Source organism: Hypoxylon fragiforme (genome assembly GCF_022984875.1).
Source record: "Hypoxylon fragiforme strain CBS 206.31 chromosome Unknown GGS25scaffold_4, whole genome shotgun sequence".
NCBI lineage: Eukaryota > Fungi > Ascomycota > Sordariomycetes > Xylariales > Hypoxylaceae > Hypoxylon > Hypoxylon fragiforme.
Window position 1 is genome coordinate 2856336 of NW_026054759.1, and position 20059 is coordinate 2876394.

The window sequence follows — 20059 nt, forward strand, 5'->3', positions numbered from 1 at the left end:
TTATCCCAGTATCGCCTAGAATGGGGGCTTCGGTGAGTGTGACGATAGAACCCAAGGATCATGATATTGATGTGCATGGTTGGTATGATAAGATGCTTGGCGTGTCCGGTCGAGATGAAGGCGTGCAGGTGGTTTTGGAACTGACGTCGCCGCCTGGAACTACCTATTACGTCCTACTGGCTGGATATACTATAAGCTTTCAGATGAGGATCGCATTTATGCCAATATTTAGGCCACCCCATTTATCTCCGGGTTTATTTAGGTAATAAGAATTACTAGAGGTTGTAAGGTAGTAATGGTATCTGGTCAAGACATCAGGATGTGAGGAGTAAAACAGGGTAAATCTATGGAATGTCTTGGGGCCTTGGGGTATGTTATCTCTCGGCGTGCTTATATACCCCACACTTGCTCTCAGGGGCGGGCTCACAAAAATTGCATACTATGTAGTATACTGTGCTGTGATGTGTAGGTGCGCTCTCATAACGGACTACACCTATTTGAGTATTCTTCCGTCTTGATACTAACCATCGAGCGCCTAGTTCAAAGACGCTGATCAATGACTATGAGTAATAATCACATCTTTAGTACAGGTAAGACCTGGCAGGAACTCCAGGCGGCGAAGTTTGCAGAACGAGACTCGAGGATACCGGCAGAATGGAAGTTGAAGAAGGAACACTTACCATCGGAGGACACGGCCGATCTCCGGTCTATTGTCAATTCATGCGAGATATTGTCTTCGGCCGAGCTAGCAATTACTAGTGACCAGTATGATGCTACTTCGCTAGCTGCTGCTATCGCGGAGGCCAAGTTCACGGCTGTAGAAGTCGTGACAGCCTTCTGCAAACGCGCTGCTGTAGGACACCAGGTCTGCAACATGTTGACGGAGATCATGTTCGCAGATGCGATAAAGAGGGCCGAGGAATTAGACGATATTCTCAAGCGTACGGGAAAACCAGTTGGCCCATTGCATGGGATTCCCATGACCTTTAAGGAGTGTTTTCACTTCAAGGGATATGATTCCACCAACGGATATATGTCTAGGGTCTTCCAACCGGCTGACCAAACGTCGCCCTTGCCGGAACTCCTACAAGCTGCCGGGGCAGTAGTGATCTCCAAAACGAATGTACCGCATACTATGTTGGTCGCCGAGAGCCATAACAACGTGTTCGGACGCACGAAGAACCCCGTAAACTCTCATTTGACTTGTGGTGGTAGTAGTGGCGGCGAGGGTGCAAGTCAAGCCTTCCGATGCAGTGCACTAGGTGCCGGGACCGACGTCGGTGGGTCGGTACGAATACCAGCTGCTTGCAACGGCGTCTATGGGTATAAACCTACCTTCGGGGTCATTCCCATGATTGGGTATTCGTACTCAGGCTGGACAGGTTCCAACACAGGAATTCCAGCCGTTACAGGCCCTTTAGGACACTCGGTGCGCGACCTTGCCCTTTTTACGCGCATAGTCAGGGATGCGAAGCCGTGGACATTCGATCCGGCCGTCATACCGCACATCATGGAGATCGGTACCCCAGCGACGCGAAAGCCCATTATCGGCATCATATATGCCTCAGGTCTCACACCACATCCACCGGTTCGTCGAGCGGTGCGCGAAGCCGTAGCTAAGCTATCCGCCGCTGGATTTGAAATTCGCGACTTCCACCCGCCAGACTTCATTGGGATCCGTGACATCTCGGAGCAGCTGTTCACGCTAGACGGATTGTCGTATCCGCGACAAGAATTCGCCAAGACGGGTGAGCCTATCGTACCAAGTGTAAAGAAGATTGGTTTCTGGGATATCCCACCCAAGACACAGGAGGAGACATGGATGTGGAATACCAAGAAGCTAGGAGTCCAGAAGCAGATTCTAGACGAATGGCAGAGAGTTGGCTGCGATGTGCTGCTAACGCCGGTGGGCCCGCATACAGCGGTTAAGCCTGGAGACTGGACGAGCGATATCTATACAGTTGCTTGGAATGTCGCCGATGTAGGTTTCTCACATATCTTGATTCTTCCCTTCCCTGGAGAAATCCACATGATGCGTACAATATTGTGTTGACGAGCTCTAACCAAATTCGTACTCACCTCCACAGTACCCTGCAATTGTTATACCATTTACACACGTCGATCCGGCTCTTGATCCGGTGGATGTCGAATTCAAACCGAGACATGAAGCCGACCAGAAGAATCAAGATATGTGTATGCGATCTCAACTTTCTCAAGTTCGTGGTTATGAAGTTGGAATGCTAACGAAACGATAATTCTAGATGACCCAGAATTGTTCATGGGGGCGCCTGTGGCGTTGCAATTAGTTGGCCCGAGATTAGGAGACCAGCAGCTGCTTTATGACGTCGAACTAATCGACGGCGTATTGAATGGAGCTGCCTAACGGTCCTAACCTCGAGCCTTCTTTATTTCGGTCTGAAACGAAATTAGAGTTCTTCGTCCAATGCTGAACAACGACCATTAAACCTTAAAACGCTCTTGGTACCTATTTCAACACTGAGTACCGACATACTGTAGGTAGTGCCTGTGTGTGGGGCCGTGCCTGCCTAAACCACCAGACTTACAGGCTGAAGTTACAGCAAGCTCCAGAGTAGGTGCTGTTACCTATTTAGAACAAACTTAGCAATCGTATTCCCAACTACAAGCCCCCGGTAGTCTAGTTGGTTATGGCGTTCGGCTGTAATTGTTCAAGATTGTTACCGAAAAGTCACCGGTTCGATTCCGGTCTGGGGGATTATTTTTTGGCTCTTTTCCCAAATATCATTGTGTGTGATGTTAGTGTAGTATATCTAGGGTATATCTGGGGTCAGGGTTGGCAAGTAAATCGTAACTTGAAGGTAAGATATATGTGTATTGGATTGAAGGATTATCATAAGAGACTTTGCGTCATATCAAATCACATTCGAAACAACTTGGAACATGTATCATGGATACTATCCGGTAGTACCGTAGTAGTCTATAATCTCCAGACTCCAGGACTACTTATACTTAGCATGTGCTACTTTCTAGGTTATATTAACTAATGGAGATCCACTCGGATATAGTCGACTCCGGGGTCTATCAAAAGTTATCAATGGTTGTCGATGGTTATCAGCTTCCTATTTTCCGCGTCATAACCAGAGTAAACCTCCTTGGCGCATCAGACCATTGTACCATGGCATTGCCCTAAAGCCATCGCAGCAGTGCTGAGAACTAGAGATGATCTAGCATGTTGTCACCAGATCATGTTCAGCATCCACACTGGCGCATGTTCATGATTCAGAACAATGCATATAGAGTTTTCTCTACTCTTAGTCCAGCTATCCGTTATGTGCTAGCTTTACGTGATGATGTCTTCATCAGATGTTCGTTGTTTGAAGAGCAAATACACAAGTAGATAGATAAGGAAAAGGGAGAGGTGATACTTGTTATAAGACGCCGTGGAAGCTTACACCACACCCTCTCGACGAGCCTTTTTCTTCATCAGACCGAGAAAATTTAATACAAACCAACGAACTCTACTAGCCTCCGGTAGCACACTTAAAAAGCAAATATCAAGAGTCCAGAAAATTCCAAAAATGCAAATTTTCGCCCTTCTCGCGACATTCGCGGCCATCCTCTGCCAACTCTGCCATGCTGGATATACCCCGATAGTCGGGGCCTTAGCCCCCTGGAAGGTCACCAGCATCCAGATCAGAACCCCATCTATGCGGCGCCCTGGGCCTATCGCCGTCGACCTCATCATAGAAAACCCAAATTCAGCCGACGCGGGGACGCGGCCGCACGCCGAAGGCGGGGGGTATTTTACCTTCGACCCAAGCAACGCGAATTGCACCATCACTACCCGAGGCCACCACTGCACAGAGACCACGAACAACCTGTATAGCACGTGGACCATCGGCCTGTCGCATCCCCTCAATATCACACGCAGAGGAGGTGGTGGCGGTGGTGGCTTTCCCTTCGACCCGCGGAACATAGGCCTGAAGTTCACACTCACATACAACATGACCCGCATGGACTCTGCCTTGTACAAGGTGTACGAGGGTATTGGCCATTTTGGCGTCGGCCTGAACCTGACGCAGGGTGCCTGCGACTACACGGGCGGCACGTGCATGATAGGTCTAGCAAGCAAGAATAAGCCGTTGCTGATTTTCCCCAAGTTGAAGGCTTGCCAGGGAACTTGTGCAGTGGGTACTTGAAGATTGAAGAGACGAGATGAGACGAGACAAGACAAGACAAGACAAGATGAGAAGAGAATATCGATGCTGTTAATACTTAATACCTACCAGGGCGTAGGTGTCTAATTATTGGTTACATTAGTAGTTGGTCATACCTTGACGGGTATTTATATGGGACAAATGGGAAGGGGGAGTTTTCTGTGTATCTTCGGATACGATTAGCCATGCTTATTGGTGGTAGTGGTGGTTGGTGACGGGCCTGAGTTGGGTTGGGATGAAATCTATGATTGCACGACTTTTTTTATTATTCAGATTAGTTAGTTATTCATACAAAACTCTACAACATAAATAACTAGTTATATTTCGGTCCACTATTCCCGTGATCCATTATTGATTAGATAATTAAGTAAACTTGTTACGACATAGTAAATCTGGTGCAAGCTTTATCGATATCGGCCTGGCTATGTACCTAAGCTCCCTCAAGCTCTTTTGTTGTTGCATTTTATATTTTATATTTTACCTATTTTTATCTTCTTCTTTTCTATGCCCTCCCTTTTTCAAATACCCTCCTTCACATGACACGCCAGTATTTGAGATGAGAATCAAGGGAAAGCCACTTTGGATGCTAATTAGTGATGTTCATTTCAAATCTTTCGACCTCGACCGGATTATCCGTACAACGAATTGGATTAACTCCTTGCCAAATTCATATAACATCTCCCGTGCTATCATCTGCGGCGATCTCTTCACAACACGCACTTCCCAGCCCACTCACGTGCTTTCAGCATGTTACCGCTTCTTAAACAAGTTGGTAGAAGCCGTGCCACATGTGAACATCATTCTGGGCAATCATGACCTAGCCTACCGCCTCGATTATACTACTTCAGCCTTGGAAGCACTCTCTATTAGTCGGCTATCCCCATTTGTGACCCTGCATACAGAAATAGGATGTCATGAATGGGATGGAAGGCATGTGTTTGTAATGCCCTTCCGTGATGACCAGAGTCAGATTATCGATTCCGTTCGTGATCTGGATCCCAAGTACGCGGCCACGGCGGTGGGGTTTGGCCATCTAGCTATAAATCGGGCCATAACCCAGAAGTATGTTGTCAAGTCCGAGACGGGAAAATCAAGTTCACCTATAAGGTACCCCGGACTTACCGGCGCAAGTAATTTTGCACCTCTGGCAAGGACTTTCACCGGGCACTTTCACAGTCACCAAACCATTTTGCAGGCCGAGAACAAGCAATCGGGAGATCTTCAAGGAAGCATAACATATATCGGGGCACCTTTACAGCTAACGTGGGCAGATCTATTTGACACCCAAAAGGGGGCCATTCTTCTCGACCCTGAAACCTTGGAGCATGAACTTATTAGTAGTCCATATGCCGAAGGTTACACGGCTGTCGACGTAGAAGATGTGCTCGCGGAAAAGCTTCAGGATGAACAGGTTCAGAACAAGCATGTCATGGTTCTGGGGAAACTATCGAGGCACAAATACATCTCTGCTAGAGATAGTCTTGCAAAGCTAGGAGCACGCAGTGTGAGGGATTGGAAGCCCTTTGAGCCAGAATGGACAGCATCACACTCTGGTCTGGGAAAGACTATGCTCCCTATTGATATGCAAAGTCAATCAGATCAAAATGCAGCAAAGATGCTAGAGGCAAAGAAAAGAGCTTCTGAGATCGATGAGCCTAGATTTACGGCTGGGAAAATAGAGCGGGAATCAATCAACTTAGACGAAACGGTGGATGAGTATTTGTCCTCTCTGACATTTGACTCTACTCTAGAAGAGAGGAAACAGATCTTGACTGTTGTGGGAAAACGACTTGTGAATATCGGTAATCTTGTCCATGACAAAACTAGCTCTACAGTCAAGTATAGGGACATGCTTGACTTATCAACACCAGCTACGGTTATCCCTTCGAGCGACGCCCCAAACGCAGCCATGGCCCAAACCATTTTTGCCGCACACCCTGTTTCTGTCGAAATCACGAACTTCCTTGGTGTCCAGGGAACCCTCAATCTCGAATTCAAGAAACACTTCGTACCAGGCGTAAACTTCATCGTGGGCCACAATGGGGCGGGGAAGAGCACCATCATTGAGGCAATGGTCTGGTGCCAGTTCGGACAGTGTATTAGAGATGGACTTGGAGTAAACGATGTTGTCAACGACGTTGTCAAGAAAAATTGCAATGTCCGTCTGACATTTGCGAATGGGTATACTATCTCACGATCCCGAAATCATAGCGAGTTTCAAAATCGAGTGATTGTGGAAAAAGATGGTATAATCCAGTCGCAATTTGAAGGGCCTAATACCAGAAGTAGCCAAGCATCTATCAACGAATTGCTAGGAGTTGAATTCGAAACATTCATCAGAACAATATTGTTGGGCAACGAAAGCACGCGAAGCTTCTTGAGTGCCTCGTCAATACAAAGGAGGCAGTTGACCGAGACAGCATTGGGTTTAGGGATTTTAGACCGATGTGCAGAGGCCTGCAATTCCATGTTAGGCCAAGTTGATGAAGAATTAAACCAGAAGAAGTCAGAACTAAGAGAAGTTACACATACCCTTGTGCATCTGAAAGGTCGAATGAAACAGATGGGAGGAGTGCCAAGACGTCTACGGAGCGAAGGATCATCTCTCGCCAGTCAAATGGACCGCGAGGAAAAGAATCATATCGCCTCCTTGAACGAGAACAGTCTTCGGGTGATCAAGTTGCAGAAGGCCCTTGCGGCCGAACTGCCTTTGTCTGCTCTCGAACCAGAGCTTTCAGATGTCCAGGAACAATTGTCGTGGGCACAGGCAGAGGTCAGCAAAATTGGCGACCTAGCAAGGCTTGCCCAAGCACGTTTATCTATTGATCGTGAAGGTGCTACTATCAAACAAGAAATAAAAACTGCCAGCTCATGGTTTGATGAGCTTGAGAAAACCCTTGAGCGTCTAGTTGGGGAGAACGATGCATTGGAGATTCCAGTGTCACTCATTGATGAGGAACGTAACAAAAACAAACATGACGAAAATAAGGGGGCAAGTGACGACCAAGGCTTCTTACCGAGCGTTTCACTTTTCTTTGGCATGCTTTGGGAATCAATTCTGAAAGTTATAAACTTCATAGAATCCAAGATAGCAGCAAAGGCTATCGCCAGGGCTAGAGAAGTTGAGCGACAATGGAATGGCCATGTAGCAGCTATATTCAGTCTTTCCGAAAGCGCTACTAAATCACAATTTAAGGTGAATGCTATAAGGGACAGAATAGCCACCTTTCCCCGCGATATCGCCAGACAGAACTCAATTAGCGAAGATGATGTGCATACTATTCTAAGGGATTTCACAGTCCAAGAAGCATTGCGAATTCCTAGCCAGCTTAGTGCTGCTATTGCTGAACTAAATGCTCTCCAAAAGAGAGATGAACTTTTGCGACGCAATTATGAAAGCCATCGGCAAAAGCTTCTTCGCAAGCAGCACGATCTCGAGGGATATCAAAAGGCTATAGATGTGGCAAGAAGGCGCTGGGAAGCGTCCTTGGATCGCTATGAAATAATGCTTTCCAGCAGAGAGCGAGAAATCTCTACATATGAAGCACAGCTCAAATCCGACGCTGAGTCTCTTGCCAAACTCAGCCATCAGGCTGCTACACTTGGTGAAGAAGCTGCGAGTATACATTCCCATCGAGAAATATTCGCCTTCTGGCAGTCTTCCTTTACACGTCGTCAAGTATCAGCGTCAAAAGCTACGTTCCGTCGATACGTCACCGAGCGACACCTCGGAGAGTTGAACAAACTCCTGGGGCAGATTCTGATGGTCATGTACCAGGACGCGAACTATGCGCGTAACATGACGAAGGGTACTATCGGGGCACTATTCAAGGAAGACCACGATGAAGACGAAGGCTACGGTAGCAGTAGTCAGAAGTCTGCTTCGGTGCTCGAGCCTTCGCTGTCGATCAACCCCTCTCTCGCGTACGCCAAGAGGAGCGGCGGCGAGCGGAAACGCGTGGACCTCGCGCTCTTCTTCGCGCTTTTTATGATGGGCGAGGCGAGGAGCCCACACATGGCTGGGTACATGCTTGTAGATGAAGCCTTCGATAGTCTGGACGATGCGGGCCAGGCCTCGGTGCTCAAGTGGTGCCGCTGGATGACAGAGCGGCTGGCCTACGTGTTCGTCATCACCCACAACCGGAGTCTGGTTCGTCTTGCCGAGAAGGAGGGCGATGCGGAAAATGGCGTGGGGGCGAATGTTGTCACGGTAAAGGCAGGGACTGAAGGAGTCGAGTTGGTGGCGGAAGGAGATCAGGCTTTGTAGGTGATACCCACCTGCATTGGCCTTATAGTTTAAGCTTGCCCGGTACGGGAGCTTTTCATGACGTGTAAGCGTTATTTATGTGTACCTGGATAATCCAGTACGTGAAGGCCTCACGCACCAATGGGCCAAGAAATTTTGTATAGTACCAATATACCCACTCATCCCTTCAAATTGGCGACGTCTTACAAACACATGTAAACATGATGACAACCTTGAACAAACACCTACCTACATAGGCACCTACTAACATGTCATCAAGTTACCTTAGGTGCGAGATCCGGTGTAGACCCTGGACTATTGACACACCTCTCTTGTACCAAGCAGTCATGTGCCTCTGGTTCTTTTTCCCGTAGAGATTCCTTAAAGGTGCCCAAAGGTGTCAATAGTCTAGAACCGGCCGAGGTAAACTCGATCTGTAAAACAAATAATGACAGAAGAGCTTATGAAGTGAAAACTTACCGCGTTCACATCCAAACGGGGCTTAAGCGCCCTAACCGAAGGTGCTCCATGCCACTTAGCCCAGTAACTCACCTAGGCAGCTTACAAGAGAAATGACAGCCGCGTCTAGATACCGCCCGATATTGGGGTCAAATTGCTCGGGCGCCTTCTAGACGCCGAGGCGCGCGTCGCTACTACTACTAGCATGCTCAAAACACCTCCGTCGTACTGCCGACGGGCCTACACAGCGGTGGTGCGATGGGGATGTACTACTAGGAGTATGAGATATATTATTACGAAGGACACATTGGATAGGAGAAAGAAAAAAGGGGGAAAACAAGAAAAAAAGCCCCCAAGAGCAAATAATTCATATGGTAAGTGATAAGCCCAAAGCTCTGTACCCGGGTTATGAAGCTGCTGGGTACCCTGGTTTGTACACCGGTTGGGAAAAATACGGAAGAATAGGGGGCTACATCCGGTGGGTGCACAACATGAAGCTCTGGTAACACAGCATTGACAGCTAATATGTAGGTAGGTAGCTCCCAGGCGACCTACCTACCCTTAACATGGAAGATCTTGGGTTTCTCGATGCCGTAGCCAGGGTCCAAGCTATACTTTTCCTGGTAAAGGGGTTGTTGATATCAGGCTGTGAAGGAAGAGTCTGGAAGACAACATTTAAATCCAAGGTGGTGGGACACTCGTAGGTAAGTACCTATGTACTGCTAGTAGTACGTACTGCATGCAACATTGAACTTGAATGTTTATGTAAGCAGCCGAGGTATCTTACCCCTTACATAATCTATACTAACTACTAGTACAACTTTAAGTTAAAGACATTATGTAATTCATTCTAGCGCGGCAAAATCGCATTTACCAAGAAACCGAGAAGCTAATAAGAAAGAAGGAACGAGTTGGGAATGAGAGAAAAAGCATCTGCCGAGTTGGCAATGCCGTATTATTTGGTCCCCACTTCGCCGAACCTGTCCATGGCTCAATTTGGATAGTGTGGAAAAGCCACACTTGATTCCTTTCGTCATGAAAACTCGGCAGTTTTTTCCTTCCTCTCTTTAATCTCTCTTACGTCCCATTCATTCCCGTCACCACCACTATCACCACTATAACCAACAAACCAACAATTAGCAATCAACAAGCAGCAATCATAATTCCGAACGCCTGGTCTACTTAACTACTAGATCTCTTTTCTATGGTCTAGATTCGGCCCACCATGAAACAACACATCTACACTACACAGACAGACAGACAGACAGACAGACACAAAGACGCAAATATAACCTACCTAGTACTTAAGTACCTAAGTCAAAGCAAAAATAGTATTAATCGACTTCTAAAATGAACTATACGAGAACAACGACGACATCATTATTGGTAGTACATACATACAGCGGTCTAAGTTACATTATGCCACCACTATCTGATCTAATAAACATTGAAACTGCCAATTTATACATGTACCGAAACTTACCTAGGTACTGCTATTAATGTATTACGAAACTGGAGACTACACAAAAATGTATCACCTATCATCGCTTTTAAGCTAATGACGTTCCCTAGTTCGTCAGTCATCAAGGAGCCGCATTAGCCCATGAGAAGTTACACTTCTGTTGAGTACCGTGCCACCATGTTTGATGTTTGGCTAAGGCTGCTCTTGTTCACCTCAGCGGATATGGCATCCCGGCGGCTCTGAGGTTTATCTAATGTAGGGGTAATATTTACTCCTATCCTCATAGTTCTTCAAGTAGGTAGGTAGCTACCTACGTAGCTTCCCGAGAAGGCAACCGTATCACAGATACCGCCTCGTAGGGAATAGCATACACCGGTCGATCACTAACGGGTCTGACCCGAAATGTGGCATATACTCCGAGCTTCACGGCACTGTTATTTTGTCTGACTATAACTGCAGAATCATTGGACTGTCCATCTGCCGAAACCGCGTTTAATACAGCCCCAAGTGCAGCTCAAGCTATTCACATGTCTAACCCACTTGGCAGCCATGGGTTTTGCTATCATTTCCAACTAATCTTGCACTAACCAGGCCCTTCTTCTCCCCCGCTCTCCTTCTTTACTATGTAGTTGGCCGAATTCCATGGGCCCCTTTTCCCCCATCAGTGGGTCGGCGGGGTCCCCAGAGGCTTGGGTCCCTGGTTAAACCTAGCTTGTCGTCACTTTTGACCTGAACCTCAAAAGCGGGTGCGGGAGAACCCTCGTAGGGGCCGAAGACGCGAAGGGGCTGGTTCGGCCTACGTCCAAGGCACCGCATTGCGATACAAGTGTATCGGTTTTATATATCGTGTAGCTATTAACATGTACAAGTGTATCTTTATTTCGTCCTGTAACTCTGTCATTACCCTCTCTCCCAAACGAGCCAGCCGCAGGTACCGAGAATTATCTCCCACCATCGAAACACCATTACAGCACGCCGACCTGATTCCAATATATACTACCCACCTTGGCAGACATTATCAGCTGTTCCTAATACTCGGCTTGTGGTGTTGCTCCTTTACAAAATTTCTACAAAGCCATAGAAATTTTCTGAATCGTTTTCCCTGATCGCCGACTACTTACATCGATAAGTAAGATAACTAACTCCATAGGTTTCAACAACCTGGGGCTCTCTTCTTTCGCCTTTCGCCTTCAGGGACCGGGAAACTATTATCTTCAACCCAAATAAGTCCTGGCTCTTTACACGAGAGTTGATGAATCCCTGAGGCAACGATGAGTCTCGGGAATTCCGTAATTGGGAGTCTCATAGCTCAGTTTTGGCTTCCCATATCCGTATCGGTGATCCTTGTGTGGCTAGTCAAGAACCGATACCACAATGGCCTTAATAAATACCCAGGCCCTTTCTTAGCTTCATTGACCGATTGGTGGCGGTTTTGGGATGTCTACGGTCAACGGCCTGAAGTAACACATCAGAAACTACATGCAAAGCATGGCGATGTCGTGCGCCTAGGGCCCAATACGTTGTCGTTCGCAGACCCCAAAGCCCTCAAGTCGATATATGGCCTCAACAAGGGATTCGTCAAGGTATGAGCTACGTGACATAGCCCTATCTAATGAGGACCGCGCAGACTAACGCTCTCTACTTAGTCCGAATTCTACGTTGTCCAACAGTCAGTAGTCAAGGGACACTCTTTGGCTTCGCTGTTTAGCACAACGGACAACACCTTCCACGCGCAGTTTAGACGATGTGTCAACTCGGCATTTGCCATGTCGGCGTTGGTACAATATGAGCCCTTCGTTGATAATACGACGAAGATCTTTCTTGAGCGAACCGAAGAGCTCTTCGCTGATAACCCAAAGGGATGTGATTTCACACAATGGTTACAGTTTTACGCCTTTGACGTGATTGGAGAGATTACTTACAGCAAACGCCATGGATTTATCGAGAAGAATGAGGATATCGATGGTATCGTTGGTTACTTGGGAAACCTGTTTCTATACGTCGCACCGGTAAGTTGGATTTCTAGATATTGAAGCTGAAGAATTGCTAACATTAGACAAGATTGGTCAAATTCCGTGGCTTGATCTCATCTTCCTGAAGAACCCCATTTACCTGAAGCTCTCCCAATGGGGGTTTATTGATTCAACTTTCCCCGTAGCTCGCTTTGCGCGAGCACGTATGGCGGAACGTCTCGGCCCAAATCTTTCAGGCGACCCCTCAAAGCCACTTCTACCTGTTTCCACTGAGGGTAAGGCCTCGGTGAAGTCTCCCGATTTGTTGTCTAAATTCCTTGCCGCGCGTGAAAACCGTCCCGATTTTATGAATGATACTTTGGTGCAAACCATGGCCGTGTCGATGGCCTTCGCCGGTTCTGAAACTACCGCCATTTCATTAGCCAGCGTGTTCTATTATCTTCTCCGTACCCCATCCGCACTCGCCAAACTGAAGCAGGAACTCGATGAGGCCTCTCGATCCGGTCTCTTCAGCGACTACGAGACAGGACTGGTAACTTGGACCGAGAGCCAGAAGCTCCCGTATCTTGATGCTTGTATTAAGGAAGGGTTCCGCATGCACCCTGCCGCTGGCCTCCCGCTCGAACGCATTGTCCCTGAGTCTGGCGCGGAAATCGCCGGCCACTACGTTAAGGGCGGAACTGTCGTCGGCTGCTCAGCGTGGATCATCCACCGCCGCCCAGAAATCTGGGGCGAGGACGTGGAAACGTACCGACCCGAGCGCTGGATCGTGGACGCAAACCTAAAGGGTGAAGCGAAAGAAGAGCAGGAACGGCGGATCCGCGAGATGAACGGCATGATGTTCCAGTTCGGTATGGGATCCCGCACGTGCATTGGCAAGAACATCAGCTTGCTGGAGATCTACAAGGTCGTGCCAAGTCTACTAAGACGCTTCGATGTAAGTTCACCCCCTCTTCTTTCCCCTTGAGTCGATCGTACCGGGAATTGTTTCGAAAGTCATGACACTAATCAATGCTCTCTGCGCCCATATACAGATCAGCTTCAAGGACCCCAACCAGGAGTGGAAACTCATCAACGCCTGGTTCGTCAAGCAGAACAACTTCCAGGCCATCTTCAACCTGCGGAACATGGTGAAACCCGACAGCGGGAAGGAGCCTAGCGAGAAGACGCACTAGAAAGGTACCTAGTCATCTCTTCGTCGTCGTGTGTAAGATCCGGGTTCGGGATCGGCGTTGGCTGGCTTGTTTTGTTTTGTTTTGTTTTGATATTGTGCTATGTTACCTAGGGTACAGTAGCTTTAGTAGGTGGGCAGGTTATCTAGGTACGGTTATGTAAGTTGGCTTGCACCGGCGGCTGCTTAGGTAGACAGCACTTGCTTGACGAGGTGTGTCCCCTGGGTAGTTTGGTATCGTACGTACGTACGTATCGTATGTATGTATGTGTGTGTGTACACTCCTAGGTTAGGTCTCTTTCGTGAGACCCTCGCCAGAGCTGCTGCTGGTTTGCTGCTGCTGCTGCTGCTACGTAGTATGTGTATAGGTTAGGTATATATCGTCTACTGACCTACGTAGTAGGCAAGCTCAGGATATAATAGACTTTTTACGCACGCAATCCTTTTTTTTTTTTCTTTTTTTTTTTTTTTGGTTGTTAAGAGATACTGCCTCCGTCCCTCCCTGCCTAGGTATTCGAGATTAATCGTTGGATGTTCTTCTGAATTTACAGTACCTAACCTTGGAGTAAGAGGCGTGTAATATACTACTAACCTAAAACAATACGGCGTGATCCAGGGATAAACATCAGATACTAAGCATACTAGCCGTTAGGATCTATCGTATGCCTTGAATGCCCAGATCTCAAGGTGTAGGTACCTAGGTAAGTCGATAGAAACGTAGTGTCGATGAATCACAGGACAGCACTTAATTATCATGGAGTTTTGCAGAATATCAAAACGACCAGCATTTATGAGGAAGGAAAAAGGGGGGTATCGTCCATTGCAACTAGACTACTACTACTACTTCTAATCAATATGAGTAGAAGAGTCCGTCTTTTTTTTTTCTTTTTTTCTGGAAAAAAAGATCGAAATCAACAGATCGAGTAGGTTACCTAGGTAGGTAGGTTAATAAGGAAAAACCCTCCAACATCACGTCACAACTTGCCACGTCCATACGTCCATCTTTCTCGTTCGTACATTGTGCGTACACAATCCTGTCCATCCGACTCTAACACGAAAACCCCCCAACTGTTTTCGTGGAGCAACCGCCCACAGTATCTGACCTCCCCATGAGGGGAAAAAAACAAGGAAAAAAATGAAGATTCATTAAAAGACGTTACGTATCTGATTTTCTTTCAAAAATGACAGCGAATACCCATCCCATCGTCGATCTGCGTGGCGGACAAGACGTAAATAGGATAAAGCGAGTAAGTAAGAAGTATGTGCAATAGGCATGTTGCTATCCACAACAAGAACCAGAGCCCATAAGGTGTGACTCTGGGTAAATTAAATGGGGTTGGCATCTTCGTCTACTGTAGGTAGACCGGCCATGGGTAATATGAAAATAGGAATCGAGACTTTGAAAGAATAGGAGACAGTTAAGGCATTTGGTTAGCATCGGTGATGGCCTGGAGCATGCTGTGGTCAATGTTAGCATCTTAACCCAACCAAATATCAGGACGATAAAGGCAACTTACCGTCGGTTTCGGTCGCTCATTTCATCATCAATGGCCCTCAGGCCTTTGAAAGAAAGATTACATTGCGCTAACTATTAGAAAACACGAGTCAGCAATGGTTTAGCGGACAAGATTGGTAAATATGTTTGAAATCCGAGGGGTCTTGCCACTAGCAAGTGAAATTGGTAATAAAGGGGTACTGCGCACCGCGCTTATCGCAGCCGAGGAATGATCAGGCTCCTCACCTGCCGCCGCAGAAGCTTCCGAATCGATGCCATTGTCCGCAAATCTACTTGCCGCAAGGCCTTTCTTGTCCGTCATCTGAGATGCGACCTTGGCCTATCGTCTAATTAGCACGTTCTCACATTTAATAGTCTTCGCAGATCAACAGATCGTTGGGGCAGGGCAACATACGAGTGCTTCGGCGATTTCTGCGTCCTTAACCCTCAACTGTGCTTCCATCTCCGCCCATCTCGATTTGATCTCAGCAGTATCTTTTTCGACTTTCTCTCTCTTCTTCTGCTCTTCTTCGGCTATGGTGCTGAGATTGTCATACATGTCCTTATAATCGGCTTCCTGGTTTTTTAGCTTAGCATCCGCATCGTTTTTATGTGCTTCGAGGTCTTTTTGCGCAATGAGGACATCTTGCTTAGCTGCCTCTAGTTGTTCTTTGAGTGCATCAAGCTCAGCCTTGGTCGTGTTCGAATCTTTCTGCAATCGCTCCAGATCATCCAAGGCTTTGGCTGTTGCTTCCTGAGCTTGGGCATGGGATTTTCGAACTTCATCGAGTTCTGTTTTTAGGGAATCTACGAGAGACGTGTCTGGCTTACAGTTTTTCTGGGCGTCGAGTTCGGCCATGAGTTCCACATTGTTCATCTTAGCCTCTGCGAGTCGTTGGTGCAAGTCTTCATAATCTTCCTGGATCTTAGCGAACTCGGCGTTCTTCGTTTGGGCCTCGGCCAGTTCGGTTTCAAGGGTCGCGGTTTGCTCCTGGAGCTTGGATAGGGATTCTTTGGCAGTGGCTAGGGCGGCCTCGTGTTCGGCGGCGGCAGCGGAGTGTTTGGCAACATCGGAAACTACGGCGGAGAGTTTGCTTTCGTGCTCCTTGGTCAAGTCCTCAATCGCTTGGGCATGCTTGACTTCAAGAGCCTCAAGCGCTTCCTTGTGGGCACCGGATGCGTTATTCTTCGCGGCTTCGATGGCCTCGGATTGCATGGTTATTAATTTCTCGACTTCGATCGCGTGCGCATCCTCGATCTCTACCTTGACAGCCTCGATAGCAGCTGCGTGACTAGCCTCAGCCTCCTGGAGTTTCGCTTGTGCGGCTTCAACTGCCGCCTTCATAGCTTCTAGTTGGGCCGCTTGGGCATTCGCGTCAGCCTCCTTGGCGGCGAGTTCTTCAGCGTGGCTAGCCTTGACTTTCTCGAGCTCTGCATGTACTTCTCCGAGGGTCGCCTTCATTGCCTCTAACTGCTCTGTATGGGCGCTACCAGCAGATTCCTTATTGGCAAGCTCTTGTGCATGAGCAATCTTCAATTCGGCGATCAAGGTCTCCAAGTCATGTTTCTGAGACTCGAGTGCTTCGGCATGGGCTGCCTTGATAGCCTCTAGTTCCTTGGCGAGCGCTGCTTCACTCTCCGCCTTGGTAATCTCGATCTGTTGCGCATGGCTAGCCTTCAAGGACTCGAGTGCAGCTAGTTGGGCCTCGTTGTCGGCGGAGAGGCCACTCTTAACACTTTCTAGCTCCATGGCATGGCTGGCTTGCAATGCATCTAACGCCTTTTGGTGATCTGCTTCCTTGGCAGAAAGAGCCTCGATAGAAGCTTCATGTGCGGCCTTCGAAGCCGTCAACTCCTCCGTGTGCTTCTCAACGTCCGTCGAATGCGTCCTAGTCAACTCGTTAAATTTAGATCTCAGCTCACTGTGCTCCTCCTCGAGGACCTGGAATTTGCGCTTGAAGAAAGCGTCACCTTTCAGGCTTTCAATTTCTGTTTCGTAGTCTTGAGAGACTTGTTTTAGTTGGTTCTCATGTGTTTCCTCGGATACCTTGTGCTCTTGCCTCAACCTTTCAATTGTCTCCTCCATCTCTTTGATTTGGCTGGCAAGATCTGCGCCAGAAGATGCATTCTCCTTAGCCTGTGCCAGTTCCTCCTGCAAGGTGGCAAACTCGGTCTGAATCTTGGCCAATTCCTCTTTTGTAGCATCGACGGCAGCGAGGGCCTCTGCGAGTTTGGTCTTAACCTCCTCCAACTCTGCCTGCGACGCCGCCAACGCAGCCTTGTCTTGTTCGGCTGCAGCCTTGAGTTCTGCTAGTTCAGCTTCTAGTGCCGAGATCTTGGAGGTGGTAGCAGCGCCTTCGTTCTCAGTTGAAGAAGTGAGCTCGTCAATCCTTTTTTGTAGAGATTCATTGGCGGCTTTTAGTTCCTCGAGGGCCTTGTTATGCTCGGATGAAGATGCTTTGCTTCCATCAAGTTCGGCTGCGTGCGAGGCCTTGAGAGCCTCGACGACGGCTTGATGCTGTTCGTCTAACGATTTTCGAAGTTCTTCCAGCTCAGTGGCATGATCCTCAGCCGCCTTGGTGCCAGCTTCCTTGTCAAGTTGGAAGGACTCAAGCTTACTCTGTAGACTCTTAATCTCGGTGTCCTTGCCACCTTGAGATGTAGTCAGCTCAGCTAGCTGCATTTTATGAGCCTCCAATTGCTCCTCGGCGGCCTTGAGCTTCTCGAGGGCTTCAGCGATCTGCGCATGCAGTGTTTCCTTTTCAGAGGCATGGGTCGACTTCAGAGACTCCAACAGCTCCTCGTGTTGGTGTGCAGCATCATTGGCGCCCTGGACACCATTTGTTGCAGAATTTATCTTTTCCTCGAGCTCGGTCACTTTGCCTTGAGAAGAAGCAGCCTGCTCTCTTAATGACTCAACTTCTGACTCTTTCTCGGCAAGCTTGGTTTTCAAGTCCTCAATTTCTCTCGCCGTTGCAGAGGCCGTAGAAGAGGTAGATGGGCGAGCTATATGTCTCGCTGTAGAGTTGTTTGACCCAGCAACGCTAGACATTCGTTTTCTCGCTTCTGTGCTACTACCAAGACCAGCCCGACTAGTCGTCGGAGATCGAGTCGATGTGGGGCCTGTGGACGATGCTGGCTTCGTGGTGGTACCGGATCTTGAGCTGATGGTACTGGTTGCTGGCGAAGGCTTCCTTGCAGTAGTAGTGCCAGACATTCCCGGTTTTGTGTTAGCTCTTCCAGGCGAAGAGGTTAAGCTACTCGGTACAGTCGAGGTTCGACGTGCTGCAGAAGTCATGGTAGACCTTCTTTTCTCATCCTCTGATACAGACGGCTGGGATCTATGATTGGCAATGGTGCCCGAGGGCTTCTTGATAGCAGTTCCGACGGGAGGACGGGTGGGAGGCTTGCTCAGGGAGCCGCTGGCGCGAGCTGCCGAAGAGGCGGTGCCCTTGGAGGCAGTACCGGCAGGGCGGCGAGCAGTTGTGGTAGCAGCCGATCGCTTCGTGGTAGCACCATTGCTAGACTTGGGCGAGGACTCAGTCAACCCAGTACCTGCAGTGCCTGCGGTCTCCTCGCCTGAGAGAATCGACTCATCGTGCTGGACGACCTCAAATCCTTCAGCGTCAGACATGATTCTAGTAATTCGCGAAGTCAAAAAAGAATTATATCAAGGGGGGTATATGTGTAGGTATGTATTGAGAAGGTTTGTCAAATGCTTTTCAAGTCGAAAAAACTTGGTAACACTAATAATACAAGTTCCATTAGCTTCAAAAGTTCACTTCTTCGGATTATTCAAATCACAGTTGATCATTATGGATGAAAGTTGGTGTAAATAAGGTTGCACGACGCTTGGGAGCAGTACGCATAAATCCGCATTGACGGAAAAGCGATTAGTGCTGTAAGCATGTATCATTCGCAGACATCGACACGTCACAAAAGGGGGGGGTTCAAGCGCCGTGGTGATGGTGGTAGTGTAGTGGTGGGCTGAATCGGGTATTGACTGACCTTGTCTTGCCAACTCCTTTTTTTTCCTTCGTTTCTTTTGCCCCTTAAGTCGTGTTTCTCGTTTGCCTTGTTTTGTACAGTACCGGTATTAACCAATTGAGCGCCCCAACTGAATCAGACAAATACCAATACACCGATCCGCACAAGACGCAGTACCTAGGATTGACGATGTGGTTTGGGTGGCTAGGCAAAGTCAATGGTCAATGGCGAAGCAAGGAATGAAATGTTGTCCTTCACGAGGCAAATACCGCGTTGGATCCTTTTAAGAAAAGAAAGTGGCCGAAATGGGGGTGGGTGGTTGGAGAGGTGTGGAAGGATGGAAAGGTGAGAGAGTGCAACGGGTGCAACGTCCAAGATTTACTTCAACCAATTCCCCCAAGACCGCCACAAAAAGGCCGACTTCCAACTGTCTAAGCAACCTTCAGGGCTTGCTCTAAACCCCGATAGGCAATCTCGTTGGAGGGGAATCACCTACCATCAGGCCTATCACAGCGTTTTTAACAGGGGTTATTACAGGGGGTCATGGCGGGTCAACTTTCATTGAGCAATAAAAACTCTAGGCTCACGACGAGCCATTGACCTGTGCTTTTCTTGTACCCCGCTCTGACCACCAAGCGATCCCGCCAATCTCATTTATAAACACTAATGAAGCTACCCTAGGTAGGCACCCTAGGTAGGCACCCTAGGTAAGTACATAGGTCACTGCTACCTTCAGGTACTGACTCTACTGAGAGCGCTACTACACAGGGGAACAGCTGCTTACTAGGTAGACAGCTTGACACAAGGTTCAATGTTGTGCACTACAATACCGATACCGTACCGTTGGGAACGGTTTCTAGAAGCCTTAGGTAGGTACGCGCGAAGCCTACATAGTACCCTAACATTAGGTAACTTAATGTATTACATATTATTAGGTACATATGTAGGTAGGCGCTATTTAGAGCACTACTATTAGATGGTTACTAACAGTTAACAATTATGTAACAATTAATTTACTTCTTACACCAATGTCGACGGTGCAGTTCAGTTGACATTCAAGGACATCAAAT

The 20059-nt window shown here is 48.0% G+C and overlaps 5 protein-coding genes and 1 non-coding gene across 6 annotated transcripts; 5 read left to right on the plus strand and 1 right to left on the minus strand.

Moving 5' to 3' along the window:
• The first annotated feature begins 255 nt into the window (after window positions 1-255).
• Window positions 256-2495, plus strand: GGS25DRAFT_246218 (amidase). The gene is made up of 3 exons (XM_049257163.1): window positions 256-1981; window positions 2088-2193; window positions 2262-2495. Exons 1-3 carry the CDS (start codon window positions 557-559, stop codon window positions 2381-2383), a joined length of 1653 nt encoding a protein of 550 aa, XP_049118085.1. The 5' UTR covers window positions 256-556; the 3' UTR covers window positions 2384-2495.
• Window positions 2496-2645: 150 nt separating this feature from the next.
• Window positions 2646-2734, plus strand: GGS25DRAFT_t44. Its single transcript has one exon. It is a non-coding gene; the product is annotated as a tRNA-Tyr (tRNA).
• A 523-nt stretch (window positions 2735-3257) lies between these two features.
• Window positions 3258-4460, plus strand: GGS25DRAFT_487488 (uncharacterized protein). Its single transcript, XM_049260721.1, has one exon. It carries the CDS (start codon window positions 3558-3560, stop codon window positions 4176-4178), a length of 621 nt encoding a protein of 206 aa, XP_049118086.1. The 5' UTR covers window positions 3258-3557; the 3' UTR covers window positions 4179-4460.
• A 137-nt stretch (window positions 4461-4597) lies between these two features.
• Window positions 4598-8634, plus strand: GGS25DRAFT_487492 (P-loop containing nucleoside triphosphate hydrolase protein). The gene has a single exon (XM_049260722.1). The coding sequence runs from the start codon at window positions 4621-4623 to the stop codon at window positions 8461-8463; it is 3843 nt and encodes a 1280-aa protein (XP_049118087.1). The 5' UTR covers window positions 4598-4620; the 3' UTR covers window positions 8464-8634.
• A 2918-nt stretch (window positions 8635-11552) lies between these two features.
• GGS25DRAFT_246346 (cytochrome P450) lies at window positions 11553-13872 on the plus strand. The gene is made up of 4 exons (XM_049257164.1): window positions 11553-11946; window positions 12010-12372; window positions 12425-13273; window positions 13371-13872. The coding sequence occupies exons 1-4, from the start codon at window positions 11635-11637 to the stop codon at window positions 13509-13511; spliced, it is 1665 nt and encodes a 554-aa protein (XP_049118088.1). The 5' UTR covers window positions 11553-11634; the 3' UTR covers window positions 13512-13872.
• Window positions 13873-15123: 1251 nt separating this feature from the next.
• Window positions 15124-18636, minus strand: GGS25DRAFT_514056 (uncharacterized protein; the record flags this gene model as incomplete). Its single annotated transcript, XM_049262948.1, has 2 exons — window positions 15124-15342; window positions 15418-18636. The coding sequence occupies 2 exons, from the start codon at window positions 18634-18636 to the stop codon at window positions 15124-15126; spliced, it is 3438 nt and encodes a 1145-aa protein (XP_049118089.1).
• Window positions 18637-20059: the final 1423 nt, after the last annotated feature.